Source organism: Neovison vison, chromosome X, assembly GCF_020171115.1.
Source record: "Neovison vison isolate M4711 chromosome X, ASM_NN_V1, whole genome shotgun sequence".
NCBI classification, from domain to species: domain Eukaryota; kingdom Metazoa; phylum Chordata; class Mammalia; order Carnivora; family Mustelidae; genus Neogale; species Neogale vison.
The window spans coordinates 39,780,497-39,799,027 of record NC_058105.1 but is presented as its reverse complement, the minus strand read 5'-3'; the positions used below and the strand labels follow the sequence as shown (position 1 = coordinate 39,799,027).

The 18,531-nt window shown below is 43.8% G+C and overlaps 1 protein-coding gene across 1 annotated transcript in view; it reads left to right on the top strand.

Moving 5' to 3' along the window:
- NCBP2L (nuclear cap binding protein subunit 2 like) overlaps positions 1–16,501 on the top strand; it is a 31,593-nt gene extending 15,092 nt beyond the window's left edge. Inside the window, exon 3 of the mRNA XM_044234874.1 lies at positions 15,800–16,501. Coding sequence (XP_044090809.1) covers positions 15,830–16,357 — 528 coding nt within the window. The 5' untranslated portion in view covers positions 15,800–15,829 and the 3' untranslated portion in view covers positions 16,358–16,501. The remainder of the gene's footprint in view (positions 1–15,799) is intronic.
- Positions 16,502–18,531: the final 2,030 nt, after the last annotated feature.

Genomic DNA, 18,531 nt, shown 5'->3' with positions numbered 1-18,531 from the left:
GTTCTGGGATGGAGCCCCGTATCTCATCGGGCTCCCTACTCATGGGGGAGTCTGCTTTTCCCTTTACCCCTTACCCTGCTAGTGCTCCCTCTCTCTCTCTAATAAATAAATAAATAAATAAATAAAATCTTACATTGTTATGCCGTTATCTGAAGATCAAAAATAGGAAGCTGTGATACAGTTACATAACATAAATGCTCGTTATTCATGTAGTAAACGCCAAGATCTAGACGCAGCTATGATAACCATGGTAACTTCAAAGTAATGAGTGTAAAAAGTATTTAAGAACACTTGTAATAACAGTAACGTGACCTAAAACTGTGATTGCCACCAGCAACAAAGTCACAGGTGCTGGTAATACTACTGTGGTCTGTTCTCTGCATTTGTAACTGAAGGAAATCTGAATTTCAGTTAGAGGTTGTAGAAAATGGAGATGTAACGTTTTCCACTGAATTTTATTTATCCTCTGGATTTTTAAGAATCCTTGCTCTAGACCAACCACCTTATAATATTAAAACAATAGCTAACACGAATGAGCCTTGACTACATGTGAGCTACTGTGCTGGGTCTTAACAGCCATTTGCCATTCATTCCTCATAGCAAGCCTATGAGGTAGCCTTGTTTTATAGCTCTGAGAGAAATGAAATTAATTTTCCAAGGTTACACAGCTGGCAAGTGGAAGAGAATGACAGAAATGTATTTTCTCACAGTTCCGGAAGCTACAAGTGTGAGATCAAGGCGTTGTGAGGCCTCTCTCCTTGCCTTGTACATGGCTGTCCTCTCCCTGTGTCTTTGCATGGTATTTCCTCTGTGTGTGTCTGTATCCAAATTTCCTTTCCTTGTCTTATAAGGAAGCAGTCATCCTGGACTAGGGCTTACCTTAATGAACTCATTTTAGCTTAATTACCTCTTCAAAGACCCCCATCGCCAAATATGGTCACATTCTGAATCACTGGGGGTTTAGGACTTCAACATGTGGGATTGGGAGAGGACACAGTATAGCCCAATACAGACCCCAACCACAAGAATCCAGATTCAGTAGTCTGGAGTGGGGACCAGGGACGTATGATTTTAAATGTCCCCAGATGTTTTATTTTGTTTTTTGCAGGGGGGGCTGCAGAGGGAGAAAGAATCTTAAGCAGGCTCCCTGCCCAGAACAGAGCCCATGGCAGGGCTCGATTTCACAACCCTGAGATCATGACCTGACCCGAAATCAAGAGTCTGATGGCTAACTGAGCCTCCCAGGCGCACCCATCCAGCCCAGGGTGATTTTTACAGGCAGCCAGGTTTAGGAGCTATTATGTTCCTAACCACAAACTTTCTTAGCACAATGCTTGGGCCTGGTTGTTGTTCAATAAATTTTTGTTGATTGACCAAGAGGAAATAAAATATGGAGATGAGCAAGTGGGGGCAATTTTAAAGTGTCCTTAAGGATCGTTAAGTAGAAGTTAGATAGTTAGATGTTTCAAATAGACACCTCTGTTTGCAGATAGGGAGCTGAACCCTATGAACTCAATGTCCATCTCTTCTTCTAGTTTTTTTTTACATGAAAAAGATGAGGTGCAAATTTATATGCAAGTGTTAAGAGAACATGAACTGAGAATGGATGTGAATTGTATAGAGTTAATAAGAAAACAAAAGTAGGCTCCTACATATGTAGGCCATTTGAGTCTTTGTGATTTCGTATTTCTATCTGGGGCTTTGCCTATTGTGGATACATGCTTGTGCATGCATGTGGGGGATGTTAGAATACGGCTGTATATGAGTGAGAAGGATTTGGATAGAAGGATGTGTGAATGGGTACTTGGATTAGGTTTCCTTTTAAAAATTTTTTTAAAAGATTTTATTTATTTATTTGAGAAAGAGAGAGAGAGAACAGAGAGAGTGAGAGGGAACAGACTCTCCCGCTGAGCAGAGAGCCTGATGCAGGGTTTGATCCCAGGACCCTGGGATTATAACCTGAGCTGAAGGCAGATGCTTCACCAACTGAGCCACCCAGGCACCCCATTATATCAGGTTTCTTTTTTTTTAAATTTAATTTAATTTATTTTTTATCAACATATAACATATTATTTGTTTCAGGGTATATCAGGTTTCTTAATCTCCCTTGAGGGTCACTTTACTCATCCACCATAGAGCTCAACAAATGGTTACCATTTTAAAAACTTCAAAAAATAGGGTGCCTGGGTGGCTCAGTGGGTTAAGCCGCTGCCTTCGGCTCAGGTCATGATCTCAGGGTCCTGGGATCGAGGCCCGCATCGGGCTCTCTGCTCAGCGGGGAGCCTGCTTCCTCCTCTCTCTCTGCCTGCTTGTGATCTCTCTCTGTCAAATAAATAAATAAAATCTTTAAAAAAAAACTTCAAAAAATAGTGGTAGTAGTAGTAGTAGCAGCAGCAGCAGCAGCAGTAGTAATATAAAGCCCTGGTACCCAAGAATCTCTAGTTATTCTAGATATTCTTTAAATTCTGATTTATTTGATAATAGCTTGGTTTTCCATCCCTCTATTACAACTGGGATTTGATCTATTCAGAATAGACACATTTTTGTCTTGCTGAAAATAAAGTATATCCCCCCTATGGAAGAATTCTAGCTAAACTGTTGATGGTGGTGACCTTGAAGGAGGGGGTGGGATTAGGTGTTGGGGGGGAAAGAGTAAAGGAAAGGGACATTCTAGTGTTATCATTTGCCAAGAAATTAGTATGTTGTAGTTATATAGTTAATGTAGTTAATAATTGCGTTATTAAAGTAATATAAGAGTATTTAGAAAACAGTATGGTATGGAGAAGCATCAAAATTCAGCCACTATTCTGGCAGCTGAGAACAACTTTTTTCTTAGCCTCCCTCTTTATAGAACCATTTCATGGAGGTCATATATTATTGCATCCTAATATCTGCAGTGTTTTCTTCTGGAGCGCAGAGAGAGGGGTTGGGAGAGGAAGTGAGGGAGGGAGGGAGAGAGAGTAAGTAAGTTATGAGATAAAATGTGTGATAGATGGGGGTGCCTGGGTGGCTCAGTGGGTTAAGCCTCTGCCTTCAGCTCAGTTCATGATCTCAGGGTCCTGGGATCGAGGCCCGCATCGGGCTCTCTGCTCAACGGAGAGCCTGCTTCCTCCTCTCTCTCTGCCTACCTGTGATGTCTTTCTCTCTCTCTCTCTGTGTGTGTGTGTGTGTGTCAAATAAATAAATAAATAAATCTTAAAAAAATGTGTAATAGATGGCAGCACAGGGTGGTGATGGAAGTAACACAGTGTGGGCACATGTAAGCCAGATTGGGAAGATCAAGGAAGGCTTCCTGGAAGAGGTGATGCCTGAATTGAGCCTTAAAAATGAATTGGGAAAGGGGAACCCTCTTACACTGTTGGTGGGAATACAAGTTGGTGCAGCCACTTTGGAGAACAGTGTGGAGATTCCTCAAGAAATTAAAAATAGAGCTTCCCTATGACCCTGCCATTGCACTACCGGGTATTTACCCCAAAGATACAGATGTAGTGAAAAGAAGGGCCATCTGTACCCCAATGTTTATAGCAGCAATGGCCACAGTCGCCAAACTGTGGAAAGAACCAAGATGCCCTTCAACGGATGAATGGATAAGGAAGATGTGGTCCATATACACTATGGAGTATTATGTCTCCATCAGAAAGGATGAATACCCAACTTTTGTAGCAACATGGACGGGACTGGAAGAGATTATGCTGAGTGAAATAAGTCAATCAGAGAGAGTATTATCATATGGTTTCACTGATTTGCGGAGCATAACAAATAGCATGGATGACAAGGGGAGATGAAGAGGAGAAGGGAGTTGAGGGAAATTGGAAGGAGAGGAGAACCATGAGAGACTATGGACTCTGAAAAACAACCTGAGGGTTTTGAAGGGGCGGGGGGGGGAGGTTGGGCGAGCCAGGTGGTGGGTATTGGAGAGGGCACGGATTGCATGGAGCACTGGGTGTGGTGCAAAAATAATTAATACTGTTACGCTGAAAAAATAAAAAATTAAAAAATTTTAAAAAAATGAATTGGGAAGGCTGAGCCCATTTTCTAGTGCCTCGTAAGCACTCGCCTAATGTGATAGTGGATTTAAAACATTTAGTGCCTAGCACATAGTAAAAGCTCAATAAATAGTAGATATCACTACCTGACCCTTTCAAACAAATCTGAGGAATAAATAATAAATGAATAAACAAACACAATAAAAATAAATAAAAAATAATTATTTAAAAATAAATAATAAATGATAAATTCCTCCACTATGAGGAAGAAATGAGATAATGCACGTACAGTACTAAAGATGGTGTCAGGCACCTAGTAAGTGCCCCATACATTGTGGGGTTGATAGTGTTGTTGGTCGTGGTTTTATTATTTGGGGGTTCTACTGGACTGAGATGGAATCTTCTGTCTCCTATCTTCTGTGTTGTCTGATTGTGCAATTTGTCCTGTTAAATTGCTTTAGATATGATGTCTCCAAGCATGCTTATGTTTGGAGTGTTTCACTGGAAGCTTTTCCTCATAACAACCACCAGCTCAGGGCACCTGTGTGGCTCAGTTGGTTAAGCATCTGCTTTGGGCTCAGATCAAGATCTCTGAGTCCAGGGATTGAGCCCTGCGTCAGGCTCACTGCTCAGCAGGGAATCTGCTTCTCCCTCTCCCTTTGCCCACCCCCACTTGTGATCTCCCTCTGTCTCAAATAAATAAATAAAATATTAAAAGAAAAAAACAAAACACTGACCCAGCCATGTGCTGTGCTCACGTCATCTCCAGAAGCATATAGAGTACAGCAGAGCTGATAGTAGAAAAAGTAATTGCCTCCTGGTTGCCTCAGAAAATATTTGTGGTAAAGAGATAGTCTCTGGTTTTCTGATCAGTACGGCCCCTGGATTGCTGAAGCCAGCTGATAGACATGAATCGAAAGCCTTCCCCATCTTTTTTGGGCATGCTCATTGTTCTGGATCAGAGAATAGAGTGTACGTACGCCACAAATCTACTCCACAGTCCAGCCCCATCTCCCCACAAAAGCCAAGAGCAACTCCTTTTTCTCCAGAAGCTGGGGCTGGCTTTTTCTCTGGTTTCCCTAGCAGGGCAACTCTTCCAGTTTTTGCAGAGCTTCATGAATATTCTAATGGCAATTTGTAACTGGTGGGTATCAGAGGTTGCTAGCTTGCTGCCCTGTTAACCCCAAGTGCCCCAGATATAATCAATCTTCTTCCTGAAGACTTCAGTTAGAAGGCACAAAAGTCCTTTGCTTTTTCTTTTAAAAGACGATTTATTTATTGGTTTATTTGAGAGCGGGAGAGAGAGAGAGAGCATGTGCCAGTGAGAGAGGGGTAGCAGAGGGAGAGTGAGGAGGAAGCAGGCTCCCTGCTGAGCTGGGAACCCAAGTGGGGTCTAGATCTCATGGCCCTGAGATCCTGACCTGAGCCAAAATCACGAGTCAGACACTTAACCGACTAAGCCACCCAGGCACCCCAAGTCCTTTGCCTTTTCCGGGTCCTTTATGAACTAGCTTTCCACCCCTCCAGCTTGGGGAGTCTGTTTTTAGCATCTCGTTTTACCCAATCCAGGACTCCTCTGCTTTTTGTAAGGAAAAGCTGTGTTATACTTTCCTAAAGCTTTCGTTCTCCTCTGGCAAGAGGGAGGTTTAAGGATAGAGGGAAGATGAATGAACCTGGGGGATGCCTGTCAGGGTGTGGGGGTGAGGAGGGTTGGAGGGGCGGGAGGCTGCTGTCTTCCTCTCTGAGCTGAGAAGCCAGGTACATTGCAGAGAGCAGGGCAGGAGGAGGGTAACTACCTTGCGGAGATAACTTGTAAGGCTTTGACGTCGTTTGTAGATCCCAAGCTACTGATTAGAGGCCCCTGACCTAATATAGTAGAAAAATGGTTTGTGTTGTTGGTGCTGGTTTTTAATATCCTTCCCGACATGTATCTCCCTTCCTGTATTAGCTTTCTGAATCCTGATACTGTGCACTCAGATTGATCTCTTGGCCCTACTTTCCACTCCTTGGCATTCTCATTTACCTTCCAGTCACCTCTGGAATTCTGGACCTGCTTTATCCAGTCCTTTATCCCCACTCCATGTGTTGACCTAAAGGTAGCCTCTAACTTGTACAGAGACTGAAATCTCAAAGTTCATTCTGAAGTCACTTGTTTGCAAGGTGACAGGAATTCTCCCATTGGAGAAAATACCGTCGGGGCACTTGGGTGGCTCAGACAGTTGGGCTGCTGCCTTCAGCTCAGGTCCTGATCTCAGGGTCTTGGGATCGAGGCCTATGTAGGGCTCTCTGCCCAGTGGGGAGTCTCCTTCTCCCTCTCCCTCTCTCTCTGTGCTCCCCACCCCCCCACACAAATAGATACAATTTTTTAAAAGAAAGAGAAGAAAATATTGTTATAAATGGTAGTTGTATTTCCAGGCCAGCCCACCACTCTAAACACACACATACTTTAATGTACTAGAAGTGTGGGCCATTTGCAAGGAAAAGGTTGAAAATTTGGTCATTCAGCCAAAATAGGAAGACAGTCCAAGGGAGTAAGTCATGCTTTAGCCTGGGCCACTGGCTGGAGCAGGAGTCAAGGAAGTAGAGTTGGGTGAGGTAGAATGAGGCTTTCATGGAGGCTCCTCGGACAGCCTCTGATGACTTTGCGAGGCTGCAGGCGGTCACACCACTAGTTCTTTTTTTCTTTCTAATTTTCCTTCAAAACTGACAGCTTTCAGTAATTATGACTACCATATCCTAGGCTCCTCCTCTACGTCGATTCACCTACCTGCTCCTCATTTCGGCCTCACAAAAGCACTCGCAAGTAAACGCTGTAATGACCTTTATTCTATAGACCGGGAGACAGAGTTTCAGGAAAGTCAGTGAGCTTGACGAAGGTTCCTGGGTACAGTTAGAGAGCAGGTCAGGAGTTTCCCACTCCGCGGACCCAGGCTTTTACAGTCTGTACTCAGCCAGCCTTTTCTTTCCCTTATCAGGAGGTACATCACCAACAGGGAGGGCTATCAGCCAGGATTAGAGTTATCAGTGAGCTCACAAAGAATGGAGCAATCTAGAGAGGTGAAGGGAGGGAGGAAGGGGAAGAGTTTTGCTAGGCACAAGTTCAGCTAAGAACCTGGTACAGACAAATGCTTCTCAAACTGTTAACTATGCATACAAATCATCCGAAGCCTCCCGAAGCTGATGTCTCTTCAGCAGGCCTGGGGAGGAAGCCCTGAGCCTCCTGCTTTCTTAACAGGCTCCCAGGTGATGCTGCTCCTGTGGGCCCCGGGCAGCACTGAGGAGCAAGGCCACAGGATGCAATCGATAAACGAAACAATCAAACGTCAATTAACACCCCATTCTTTTTTTTTTTAAAGATTTTATGTATTTATTTGACAGAGAGAAATCACAAGTAGATGGAGAGGCAGGCAGAGAGAGAGAGGGAAGCAGGCTCCCTGCTGAGCAGAGAGCCCGATGCGGGACTCGATCCCAGGACCCTGAGATCATGACCTGAGCTGAAGGCAGCGGCTTAACCCACTGAGCCACCCAGGCGCCCCTTAACACCCCATACTTAATTTTATCAGGGTCAGCTTCAACACTGAACTTCGATTTATGATTCCCTTTTCTCCTATAGGCAGCCCCAGGCCATTGTCTCTGCTTTTGATCTGCCTGCTTCAGCATATGCTCAACTGTTTGTTTATATTTATATTTTTAAAAGATTGATATATTTTATTTGAGAGAGAGAGAGAGAGCACAGAAGGGAGGGGCAGAGGGAGAGGGAGAGAGAAACTTAGACTCTGTGCTGAGCTCAGAACCCAATGCAGGGCTCAATATTTCCACCCCGAGATCAGGACCTGAGCCAAAACCAAGAATTGGTTGCTAAACTGACCACACCACGCAGGGGCCTCTCAACTGCTCTTTGAGAAACAGGTGTTAAAGACATATGAGCATCTTCTGCCACTCTGAGTTCTAAGCAGCCTGAATCAGGCTCCTGACACAAGTGTCTCCTGGCACAAGCTAGATCACAGGCCATGAGGGTTCCAGGCTTTAGGAACTGCTCCCAGCCCTCTACCACCAGGAACAGTTGTATAAAGGTAAAGCATGTGACACTGACATCCCAGCTCTTTCGAATTTCCTTTCTCAGAGCTGCTGTCTTCATCTGCAGCAGGAAACAGCCTGGCTTATTTCTTTGGCATAGTTGAAATGATACCAAGCATTGGTTTAAGGCAGCTATTGGAAAGGCTGTTCATGGGGTCCTCCTGCCAATTCCAGAAGGCCAGTAAAATTTGTTTCCTGGAAGGTTGTTTGCTTTACCTTGCCGCCTCCTCTCCTCTCTCTCCTCTCCCCAACCCTACTCCTCCGAGGATTTTGATTGTGATCATTTTGAGCCATTCTTCAAGTTTTTCTTCTATTTTTAGAGTCTCTGACTCATTCTTCCCCAATAGCAAAAGTCAGGGAGGGCCTTCTATTCTAGCCAAGCTCTACTTTCTAAAGTAGGAAATAGTCTCTCACAGTGTCTACAAATCAACTTGATGGTCTGTGGTGCACAATGACTGGATTGCTTTTCCATCTTCTCTTTCTCTCTAACTGTGGCCTTTCTAACTCCTGTTGCAAGTAGGTGTTCGTCCAGCCTCCCCTCAAATACACTGGATAAGTTCACATCTCTTGATTGGATAAATGAAAAACTGTACTGAAAAGGACTTGCCATCTTCCCTTGTGACTCCTTGTCCATTAATCTTACTTTTACTACATGGAGCAGAAAGAATCCCTTGAATTTTTCGTGAGGGCTCTTGTATCTTCTTTAACCATCTCTTTGTGAGACTAAACGCGCCCAGTTCTCAATCAGTCTGCAGTATTTTGTTTTGTTTTCTTTCTTTCTTTCTTAAGATTTTATTTATTTATTTAACTGAGAGAGAGAGAGAGAGAGAGAGTGAGAGAGAGAGAGCACAAGCAGGGGGAGCAACAGAGGGAGAGGGAGAACCAGGTTCCTTGCTGAGCAGGGAGCCTGATGCAGGGCTCGATCTCAGGACCCTGGGATCATGACCTGAGCTGCAGGCACACACTTAACCAACTGAGCCACCCAGGTCCCTCAGTATTTTTTAAGGATTTATTTATTTATTTTTTAGAGAGAGTATGGCATGAGGGCGGGGGTTGAGTGGGAGGGGAGAGGGAGAGAGAATCTCAAGTAGACTCCTTGCTGAGCATGGAGCCTGACATGGGCCTTGACCTCCTGACCGTGAGATTATGACCTGAGCTGAAACCAAGAGTCACTTAACCAACTGAGTCACCCAGGTGCCCTCAGTCTACAGTGGTTTCTTTTTTTTTTTTAAGATTTTTATTTATTTATTTGAGAGAGAGCATGAGAGGCGAGAAGGTCATAGGGAGAAGCAGACTCCCCATGGAGCTGGGAGCCTGATGCAGGACTCGATCCCAGGACTCCGGGACCATGACCTGAGCCGAAGGCAGTTGCTTAACCAACTGAGCCACCCAGGTGCCCCTACAGTGGTTTCTTGACCCTCATCTTAAAATCAGGCACCTGGAAATGGACATACTGTTTCCTGTGTGGTTTGACCCGTGCTGAGCGCATTAGGACCCTTCCTTCCTATGATCTTCTAATATGATTTTATGATTCTGTTGACTTAAAAAAAAAGGAAGTCCTCTCTTCAGGTGTATTGAGCACCTACTTTGGATCAGATGCAGTACCCAAGATCTACGAAGCAACCTCTCCAAAGGTTTGGTGGTTGAGGGTCTCTGTTCTCTCTGACCCCATGGGGCCAGGAGATGCTATAGCTACCCTCTTCCCATACTTCCTGTTATCTACTGCCCTCCAGGTCTTTCACTTAGTGAGGACCTCAGCACCTCTGTTATGGTCTCCCCAACTCTGGCTACCATCTTGAGTGACTTTGATGACCCATCCACAAGCTTAATCCTTTCAGTCCTCTTCATCTCCAGCCCACTTCACCAACCTATTCCCATCATCTACTTTGTTTTCAACAGATAACCTCATCGCGTATTTTGTTATGCAAATCAAGGCCATCAGATGCTCACTTTCATTTTCCTGCCCTTACCCCACCCTGCCACATAGCTGCGGCCCTACAGGTCCTAATCTCCTTTTTCTTTTCTTTCCTTTTCTTTTTTTTAAGATTTTACTTATTTATTTGACAGAGAGAGATCACAAGGAGGCAGATAGGCGGGCAGAGAGAGAGGGGGAAGCAGGCTCCCCACTGAGCAGAGAGTAGGATGCGGGGCTCGATCCCAGGACCCTGAGATCATGACCTGAGCCGAAGGCAGAGGCTTTAACCCACTGAGCCACCCAGGCGCCCCTCCTTTTTCTTTTCTTTCCCTCCTTTCTTTCTTTCTTTCTTTCTTTCTTTCTTTCGTCTTACAGGAATAGACATAGCTTGTCCAGTTCAAGGCTAATGCATCTGTTTATGCCTCAGAGTCCATTCTCTCCTGCCTCTTGGGAACTTTTCTCCATTGTTATCCCCCTTCTCATTTGTATCCTCAACCACTCTTTCTCTTTTTTATTGGATGTTTCCAGTGAGCATTTAGATCTGCTCCACTTTCTCCCACTAAACAAACAAACAAAAACTCTTCTTCAACTGTTCCCAGCTGGCGCTCACCCTGTTTCTTGCCTTCCATCATCAAGGAAGCTTTTCAAAAGTGAACAGTCTACACTTGCTGCCTCCATTTCCTCACCTCCCATTCAAAACTCAGCCCTGCCCTTTCCACCACCCAGTCTGGCTTTTCTGACCCCAGAACACCACTGTTAACTGCTCTTGTTAAGGAAACCAATGACATCCTGATTGCTGAACCCAACGAACAATCTGAAGTCTTGATTTTCCTGGAACTCTCTCTGCTGCAGATAACGTAAATGATTGCCCTCACTCCACTTCTGCCTTCATGCCTCTCTTGAAAGTGCCTACTCCTTGGCTTTGGTCGTGCTCTTCCTCTCATGATTCTCCTCATTGCTCTTGGTTACTCCTTCCTGTGCCCCTTTGCGGACTCTTCCTCTGCCACCCTTTCAGTGCTGGTCTTTGCCAGCATTTTTCTCATTCTGTACCTTTCCCTTTGATCATTGTATCCATCCCCATGGTTTTATCTACCTACCATGCTGATGACTCCCTGCACCATGGTTATAGACTCAGCCCTCTCTTGTGAGCTCCAAACCTGACTACTCAATTGTGACTAAACATGTGGGACATGGTATGTCCCATGGGTACCTCAAAACTAAGCTCCATGTGTCACAAATTCATCTTCCTTACTCAAATCTGCCCCCATCCTCTCTCTACCCCACTACCACTATTTTGGCGATCCACACCTCTGTCCACACAGTTGTCCAGGCCTGAATCTCAAGAGTCATCCAAGACTCTTCATTCAAGCAGTTGCCAAGACTTGATAAGTCTATCTTATTTTTTTAAAAAGATTTTTAAAATTTATTTATTTGAGAGAGAGAAAATGCATGAGAGGGGAGTGGTCAGAGGGAGAAACAGACTCCCTGCTGAGCAGGGAGCCTGATGTGGGATTCTATCCTCGAACTCTAGGATCATGACCCAAGCCGAAGGCAGTTGCTTAACCAGCTGTGCTACTCAGGCGCCCATTAAGTCTATCTTCTAAGTCTCTTGTATGTCTTGTCTTGTCTTTCTTTTTTAAAGATTATTTATTTATTTATTTATTTGAGAGAGAGAGAGAGAGAGAGATAGAGAGAGTGCACAAGAAGGAACATGAGCAGGGTGGAGAAGGAGAAGCAGACTCCCCACTGAGCAGGGAGCCCAACATGGGGCTCGATCCCAGGACCCTGGGATTGTGACCTGAGCCCAAAGGCAGACACCTCACCAACTGAGCCACCCAGGAATCCCTGGTATTTCATTTCTTTATGTTACTACAGCATGCTAATCCAGACTCTCCATCTTCTTTCTTTCTTTTTTTTTTTTTAAAGATTTTATTTATTTATTTGACGGAGAGAGATCACAAGTAGACGGAGAGGCAGGCAGAGAGAGAGAGGGAAGCAGGCTCCCCGCTGAGCAGAGAGCCCGATGCAGGACTTGATCCCAGGACCCTGAGATTGTGACCTGAGCTGAAGGCAGCAGCTTAACCCACTGAGCCACCCAGGCACCCCTTCCATCTTCTTTCTTTAAACTATTTAAATAGCTTCTCAACTAGTCTCCTGACTCTTAGCCTACTCCCCTTTAATCTGTTCTCCACACTGGGGCTAGAATTAGTTTTCTGAAATTCAAATCACATCGCATCACTCCTCTCTCCTTCAAGCCTTACATGACTCCCCACTGTTTCCTGGTAGAGTCCAAGCTTCTCTTCATCCCTTACAAGGACTTTCACAACCTGGCCCTGCCTACCCTCCAAGTCTTATCTCCTCCTTATGACCTATAATGCTTTCCTTATCCTTGTGCCCAAGGAACAGCAAACCAAGCAGCCCACACTGCCTCCATGCCTTTGGACACACTGTTCTCTCTGCCTAGAATGACCCTTTGTCCTCCAGCTAAACTCTTATTCAGCTTCCAAAATTGAGCTTGGAGCAGGTCAGGAGAGTTACACCAGATACTAGTAACAGTAATTTGCCTCTGCAGAGAACTGGGGGCTGGGGCAGAGGTGGGAGGATAGCTTGCCACTTGCCTTTCGCATCCTTTGGTGCATTTTGTACTTTGTACCAGACATCTGAATTGGTTTTTTGAAATATAAGTACAATGTGGTCATTAAAAAAAGAAGACTTAGAGATCATGTCTTCTAGAAAGTTATTCCCCCCCATTCTTTCCCTCTGTAGTCCACCCCCTTCTTTGTGCTACCTCTGGGCCTAGTATGTGCTCCTATAAGCAAAATAATCACATTTGTTGTTATTTCTCTTTTAAGCTGTCTAGCTCCCCAAACTGTGAGCTTCTTGAGGGCAGAAGCATATCTTATCTTTTGTTTTCCCCAGGATCTGGCACAGTACTCCAGGAATGTTTATCCAATGAAGAAATGGGTGAAAAAAATGCAGTATGGGATGCCCCAATGATAAAACAGGGCTCCCAAGCCTGTGCTCTTTTCAAATTTCCCTCCCTCTGTCCCTTTGCTGTGTGTCAAATCTAAAAGTCATAATTGGCATTTATTAAGTATTAGCCATCACCTTGTCAGTTTGGATTTAACATAATCCAAGGCTGCCCAGATCCGTTCAAAGTACCTTGAGTCACTGGAAGAGTTGACAGGTATTTATATGTCTTATTCTGAGTCACTGAATCACAGAATGGAATAATGTGTCTAATACCTGCCGTTGATTGAACACCTACACCATGTTAAGCATTGTGCTAGGTGCTTTTTTTTTTTTTTTTTGCACATGACACTGTCACAGCATTTGCTGCAAGGCAGATGTTTTGATCCCCAGTTTACAGATGTGGAAATTGAAACCAGTATGGTTAAGCACTTTGCCCAGGGTTACATTTCTAGTAAGTGGTAAAGCTGAGATTTGAACTGAGGTCTTTTGACTTCGAAATTCATGCTTGATTCATATGCCACACTGACAGAAAGAGGCCCTCTCCATTGCTTTGAGTGTTCTGTAACGGATTCTCCAAGGCTGGCTTGAAATCCCCCGTGCCTGGTGCTCCCTGCTCCCCAAGGCAGCCATTCCATCTTAGGCAGTTCTGACCATTTTGAAAGCTCTTATTTGCAGAAAGCCAAAATTATAAATGGGCTGAACAAGACACAGCCAAGAATAGAGCCTTTTGGCTCACTGCTAGAACTTCCCTTCTGGTCTGACACCAAACCATTCCATTTATTCAACTAGTTGCAGATTCTTCTCAACGAACAGCTGGAGAGTCCAGCCTATACGTTGCCATCTCGTCTACAAGAAAATTATAGGAAACTTTGTCCAATGCCTGGATGAAATGAAATCCACTCTAGCTATCACATTCTCCGATCTACCAATCTAGTAACCAGATTTAAAAAAAAAAATAAAGGAAATGAAGTCTGGGAGGGATATTTGTTTTTTAGCGGGGCAATTTGTCAATGACTCAGAGTAATGACTTTCTCGCGGCACACTTTCAGCCATCATCGACAGGCTGTCAGGAAGATGGTTTTGGGGCAGTGGGCTTTCTACTGCTCTTCAAATGACATCTAAATAGGCAGCCCCCCTCCATTTTCATTGCTTTGAATTGCGCAGCTCTGTTGTTTTCATCTGGTTTTATTTAGGCTTCTATTTCAGTTTTCTATTTTACTTTTCTTTGACTGTGCTCTGTCCTTGCACATGTTTTCTGTGTCTGGTTCATTCCTGACATTTCTACATCTTCCTTCCAAACACATATGTGTGTGCATGTGCGCGCACGCGCACACACACACACACACACACACTCACCCTCCTTGTCTGTTGAGAGTCAGTGCATTGCAGCCTCTCCTTCTGGAAGCCTTCTCTGATGCCCCCATGCTGGGTAACTGCTTCTCCTCCTCCTGTGTGATGTAGTGGAAAGTGACCACAGTGCCCATCACAGAGTAGATCCCCAGTAAACGTTCATTGCCTTCTTCCCTTTCCCCCTTGTATAGCTCTATACCAGTGTCGATCATGCCATATTGTATTTTCTTGTTTACTTGTCTGGCTTCATCGCTCAATTCTGAACTCATGCACGCATTCATTTGACAGATATTTATTGCATGTCTCCTGTGTCTGTGCAGATCATTGTTCATGCTTAGTGCTGGGGATACAAATAATTTCTGAACGTTGTACTTTCGCCATGTCTTTTTTGTTCTTGGGTTCGTAGCACCTTGCATAGTGCCTGGCAAGAAAAGAGTGTTCATGAAGTGTTTAGGAGAAGGCATTTCCTCAGCAGGGTTCCTCCAAGTGTGGTCCTTATGCCACTTGCTTCTGGATCACGGAGGGGCAAGGGGTGCAGGTTAGTTGTTGAACATCATTTCCTGGATCTTGCCCTAGATCTACTAAGTCAGAATCTCTGAAGGGCAGGCTGCAAAAATTTGCATTTCCATCCAGTTCTGCAGGTATTTCTTGCACACTAAAACTTGGGAACTCTTGCTAAATGGGGGGGTGTGTGGAACTAATGCCTGTTTTTGAAAAGTATAGCTAAAATTGATTGGATCATTTTTTAATGTCTCTGACGGCAGCAGGAAAATTTAGTCAAGGGGGAAAGGGCATTAGTTAAAATTCTCTGGGGAGGCTTTTTAAATAGATGGAATATTCGAGTAATCACATATAGAGTCTTCTAAGTCTAAGATGAAAAGTGGATTTATTGCTAGTAAAATCTTATCTTAATTTAGGTCAAATTTATGATGCCAGAAAGTTTTTGTTTTTATAGAGCTACATGTACACTTATAGCATATATATAGGGACGTTTTGTCTGACCTAACTGTATACAATATATTGATTTCCATATTACAGACTTGAATCATGAATTTGTTATTTTAAGCCATGAGGGCTTAACTGTATTTGTGTTTTGACCCTGATTATAGATATCTGATTTATTAGATGCTTAATCCTCAATCAGGAATGATGGTAGTACTCATTCTCCATGAAAATTTGATCCATTTTACTGTTTTATGCCATATTTTCCAAGAGCATTCTGTCATTAAATGTGCTCTTTGGTAATAGATTAGGTATGTAAAAGATGAGTCAAACAAAGACAGCGTAGTTTCCCTTGCAAGAAGACTCTTGAAGCTGCATTTTATGACCATGTTCCTGGGGCCTGGAAGTTTCCATTTTGGGTTTGCCTTGACGCGATCCTCATAGTCAAGAGCTGAGGTGTCTATGCATCAGGGCACAAACTTCTTAAATATACACAGCTTTGTGTTTCTGCTTCCTTCTCTGTAACTTTATTATTATTATTTTAAATTTAATTTAGGGTTTTGTTGGCGGTGTCACTGCTGCTAAGATGGATCACCAGCGGTTGCCCTCACGGCGTCCGCTGGGCACCGTGTCCAACGATCTGAGAATTCTGCAAGGCGATTCCTCTCTGGAGCTGAGCGAGTACGGGGACCAGCAGCTCGGTGGTGATAATGATGAACAGGAGAAACTACTGAAGGAGAGCTCCACTCTCTACGTGGAGAATCTTTCCTTTCAAACCACCGAAGAGCAAATATATGAGCTCTTTAGTAGATGTGGTGATGTCAAGCATGTATTTATGGGCCTGGATAAAATTAAGAAAAAGGCATGTGGCTTCTGTTTTGTAGAATACTATAACAGACTTGATGCCGAAAATGCCATGTGGTTCCTGAATGGAACCTGCCTAGATGATCATATTATCCACACAGATTGGGATCTGGGCTTTAGAGAGGGCAGGCAGTATGGCCGCCGCCGACCTGGGGGCCAAGTAAGAGATGACTTGCGTGAAGATTTTGATGTTGGTAGGGGTGGCTCTGGAAAACAGGCTCAGGGCTGTGATAGAAGAGGAATCCATTAGTGAAAAACCTGCAGCTCTGGCCCCTGGAAAAGTCTATTAAGGAACAACACCAGGTCAGCAAATAATCCATTTTGTAACAAGTTGAAATTACTTTATGTGCTGAGCAGAGACCCTTTGGTTGTACTTTTCCTCTCTGAAATGTTATTAAATGGCACAAACAAAAACATCCTTTTGCTCTTGTCTTAATTTCGAAGCGGGTTGTCGGATTTCCAGTTTGACTGCCTGGTGGTCAAAAGTGACATTAGGAATAAATTAGGTATAAATTAGGTATCTGAGTCAACCAAAGCACAACTACCATTTCAGGAAGATTTTATGGTCATGTTTCCAGGGCCTGAAATGATTTTTTAAAGAGCTTGTGTAAAATAAAGTCAAATCAATGGAAATTTAGAAGAATTACCAAAGGAATAAAGGCACATTATTTTAGCATAAAAAACATTAAAAATCTGGGAGAGTTTATAATGAAACAAAAATTCTCTTGCCACACCAATTCCTACCCCAGGCCTTCTCCCTTGGCAATAACTTTTAATTTTTTAAAGACTTTATTTTTATTTTTATGTTTTTAAGATTTCATTCACTTGACACAGAGAGAGAGTACACAAGCAGGGGAAGTGGCAGAGGGAGAAGGAGAAACAGGCTCCCCACTGAGCAGGGAGCCCCAAATGGGGCTCCATCCCAGAACCCTGGGATCATGACCTGAGCCAAAGACAGATGCTTAACCCACTGAGCCACCCAGGAGCCCCTTAAAATTTTATTTTTTAAGTCATCTCTACATGCAGTGTGGGACTCGAACTCACAACCACGAGATCAAGAGTCACATGTTCTTCTGACTGAACCAGCCAGGAGCTCCTTAATTTTTTGGCAATTTTTTTTGGTGGGGGGAGCGGTTTCTTTCCTGGTAGTTTCTTTCATATTTCTAAATAACATGACAGCATATACTGTTTATTTTCATTTTAAACATCATCAAACTGACTTCCTGCTTTTGGATTTAGTTCACTTAACACCCACATTTTCATTTCTCTCCATCCTCTCAATATAGTAAATAGCACTTTATCTACTTTTTCGATTGTTACCTAAGTTAGTAACAAACAATCCAGAAAACTTTTAGTTGCTTACAATCAGTATAGTCTGATCCTCACACTGCATTTCCATTGCCAATTGCCTGGTGTGGGGGGGTTCCTGCTCCACACCTCAGTGGTCATCCTCTTTCTAGGGCCCAGAAGGTGTATAGTCCCTGTCATTAGTGTAAATCAGTTATGGCAGTTAACCTCTCTCTTGCTGGCGATTGGTTTAGGAATCCAAACTTAAGCTGATCGGAGACTGGCAAACCCTGTGATGATAGTTATTAGTAAGTTCACGGGCAGACCAATGGGGACCCCAGCAAGACTGATATGAAGGATTTTTAGTTTATGTCTTTTCCTAGTGGTTGTGAATAAGGATGTATATAATGATTGCTACAAGAAGCCTTCCTTACCATCACAGGTGAAACCAGCCCTAGGATGAATCGGACACTTTAAATGCTGAAAGGAGGGGGCAAAAAACTATGGCCTTCTCAAAATTACACAGCTGCTGAAATCCACTAACCTTGCCACACAATGTTTCATTGTCCTATTGTGTGAGATAAGACATTATTTTATTGTGTAAGCCAGCTTGTTAACATGTACCCGAAAGCACTCTGATACCAAATAATTTCTCTTTCTTTTTTTTTTTTTTTTTAGAGTGAGGGAGAGTGAGAGCGCACACACAAGTGCACCTGTGCAGTGGAAGCTGGGTTGGGGGCGGTGGCTTAGGGAGTCAGAGAGAGAGTGTATGTTAAGCAGGTTCCACTCTGGGCACTGAGAGCGGATGCGTGACTCAGTCTCACGACCCCAAGATCGTGACCTAGGCGGAAATCAAGAGTCTGACACTTAACCAACGGAGCCATCCAGGCGTCCCACCAAATACTTTTTCTTAATTATATTCTTGTGTAAATGATTTAAGTTTCTCCCTTGTGAGCCCAAACATATATCTCCACCGTTCGTGACCTTACATCTGGGAAGTTAGATAAAATCAGCTTCTTACTCCTGACTCCCTTCACTCTCTGACCTGAGGTCATCTTCTCTGGTCGGTAACATTCTTTCCTGAATAAGAGAGGAAAGGGGATGCCAATTTTTATAGAATGACTGTTATGTGCTGGG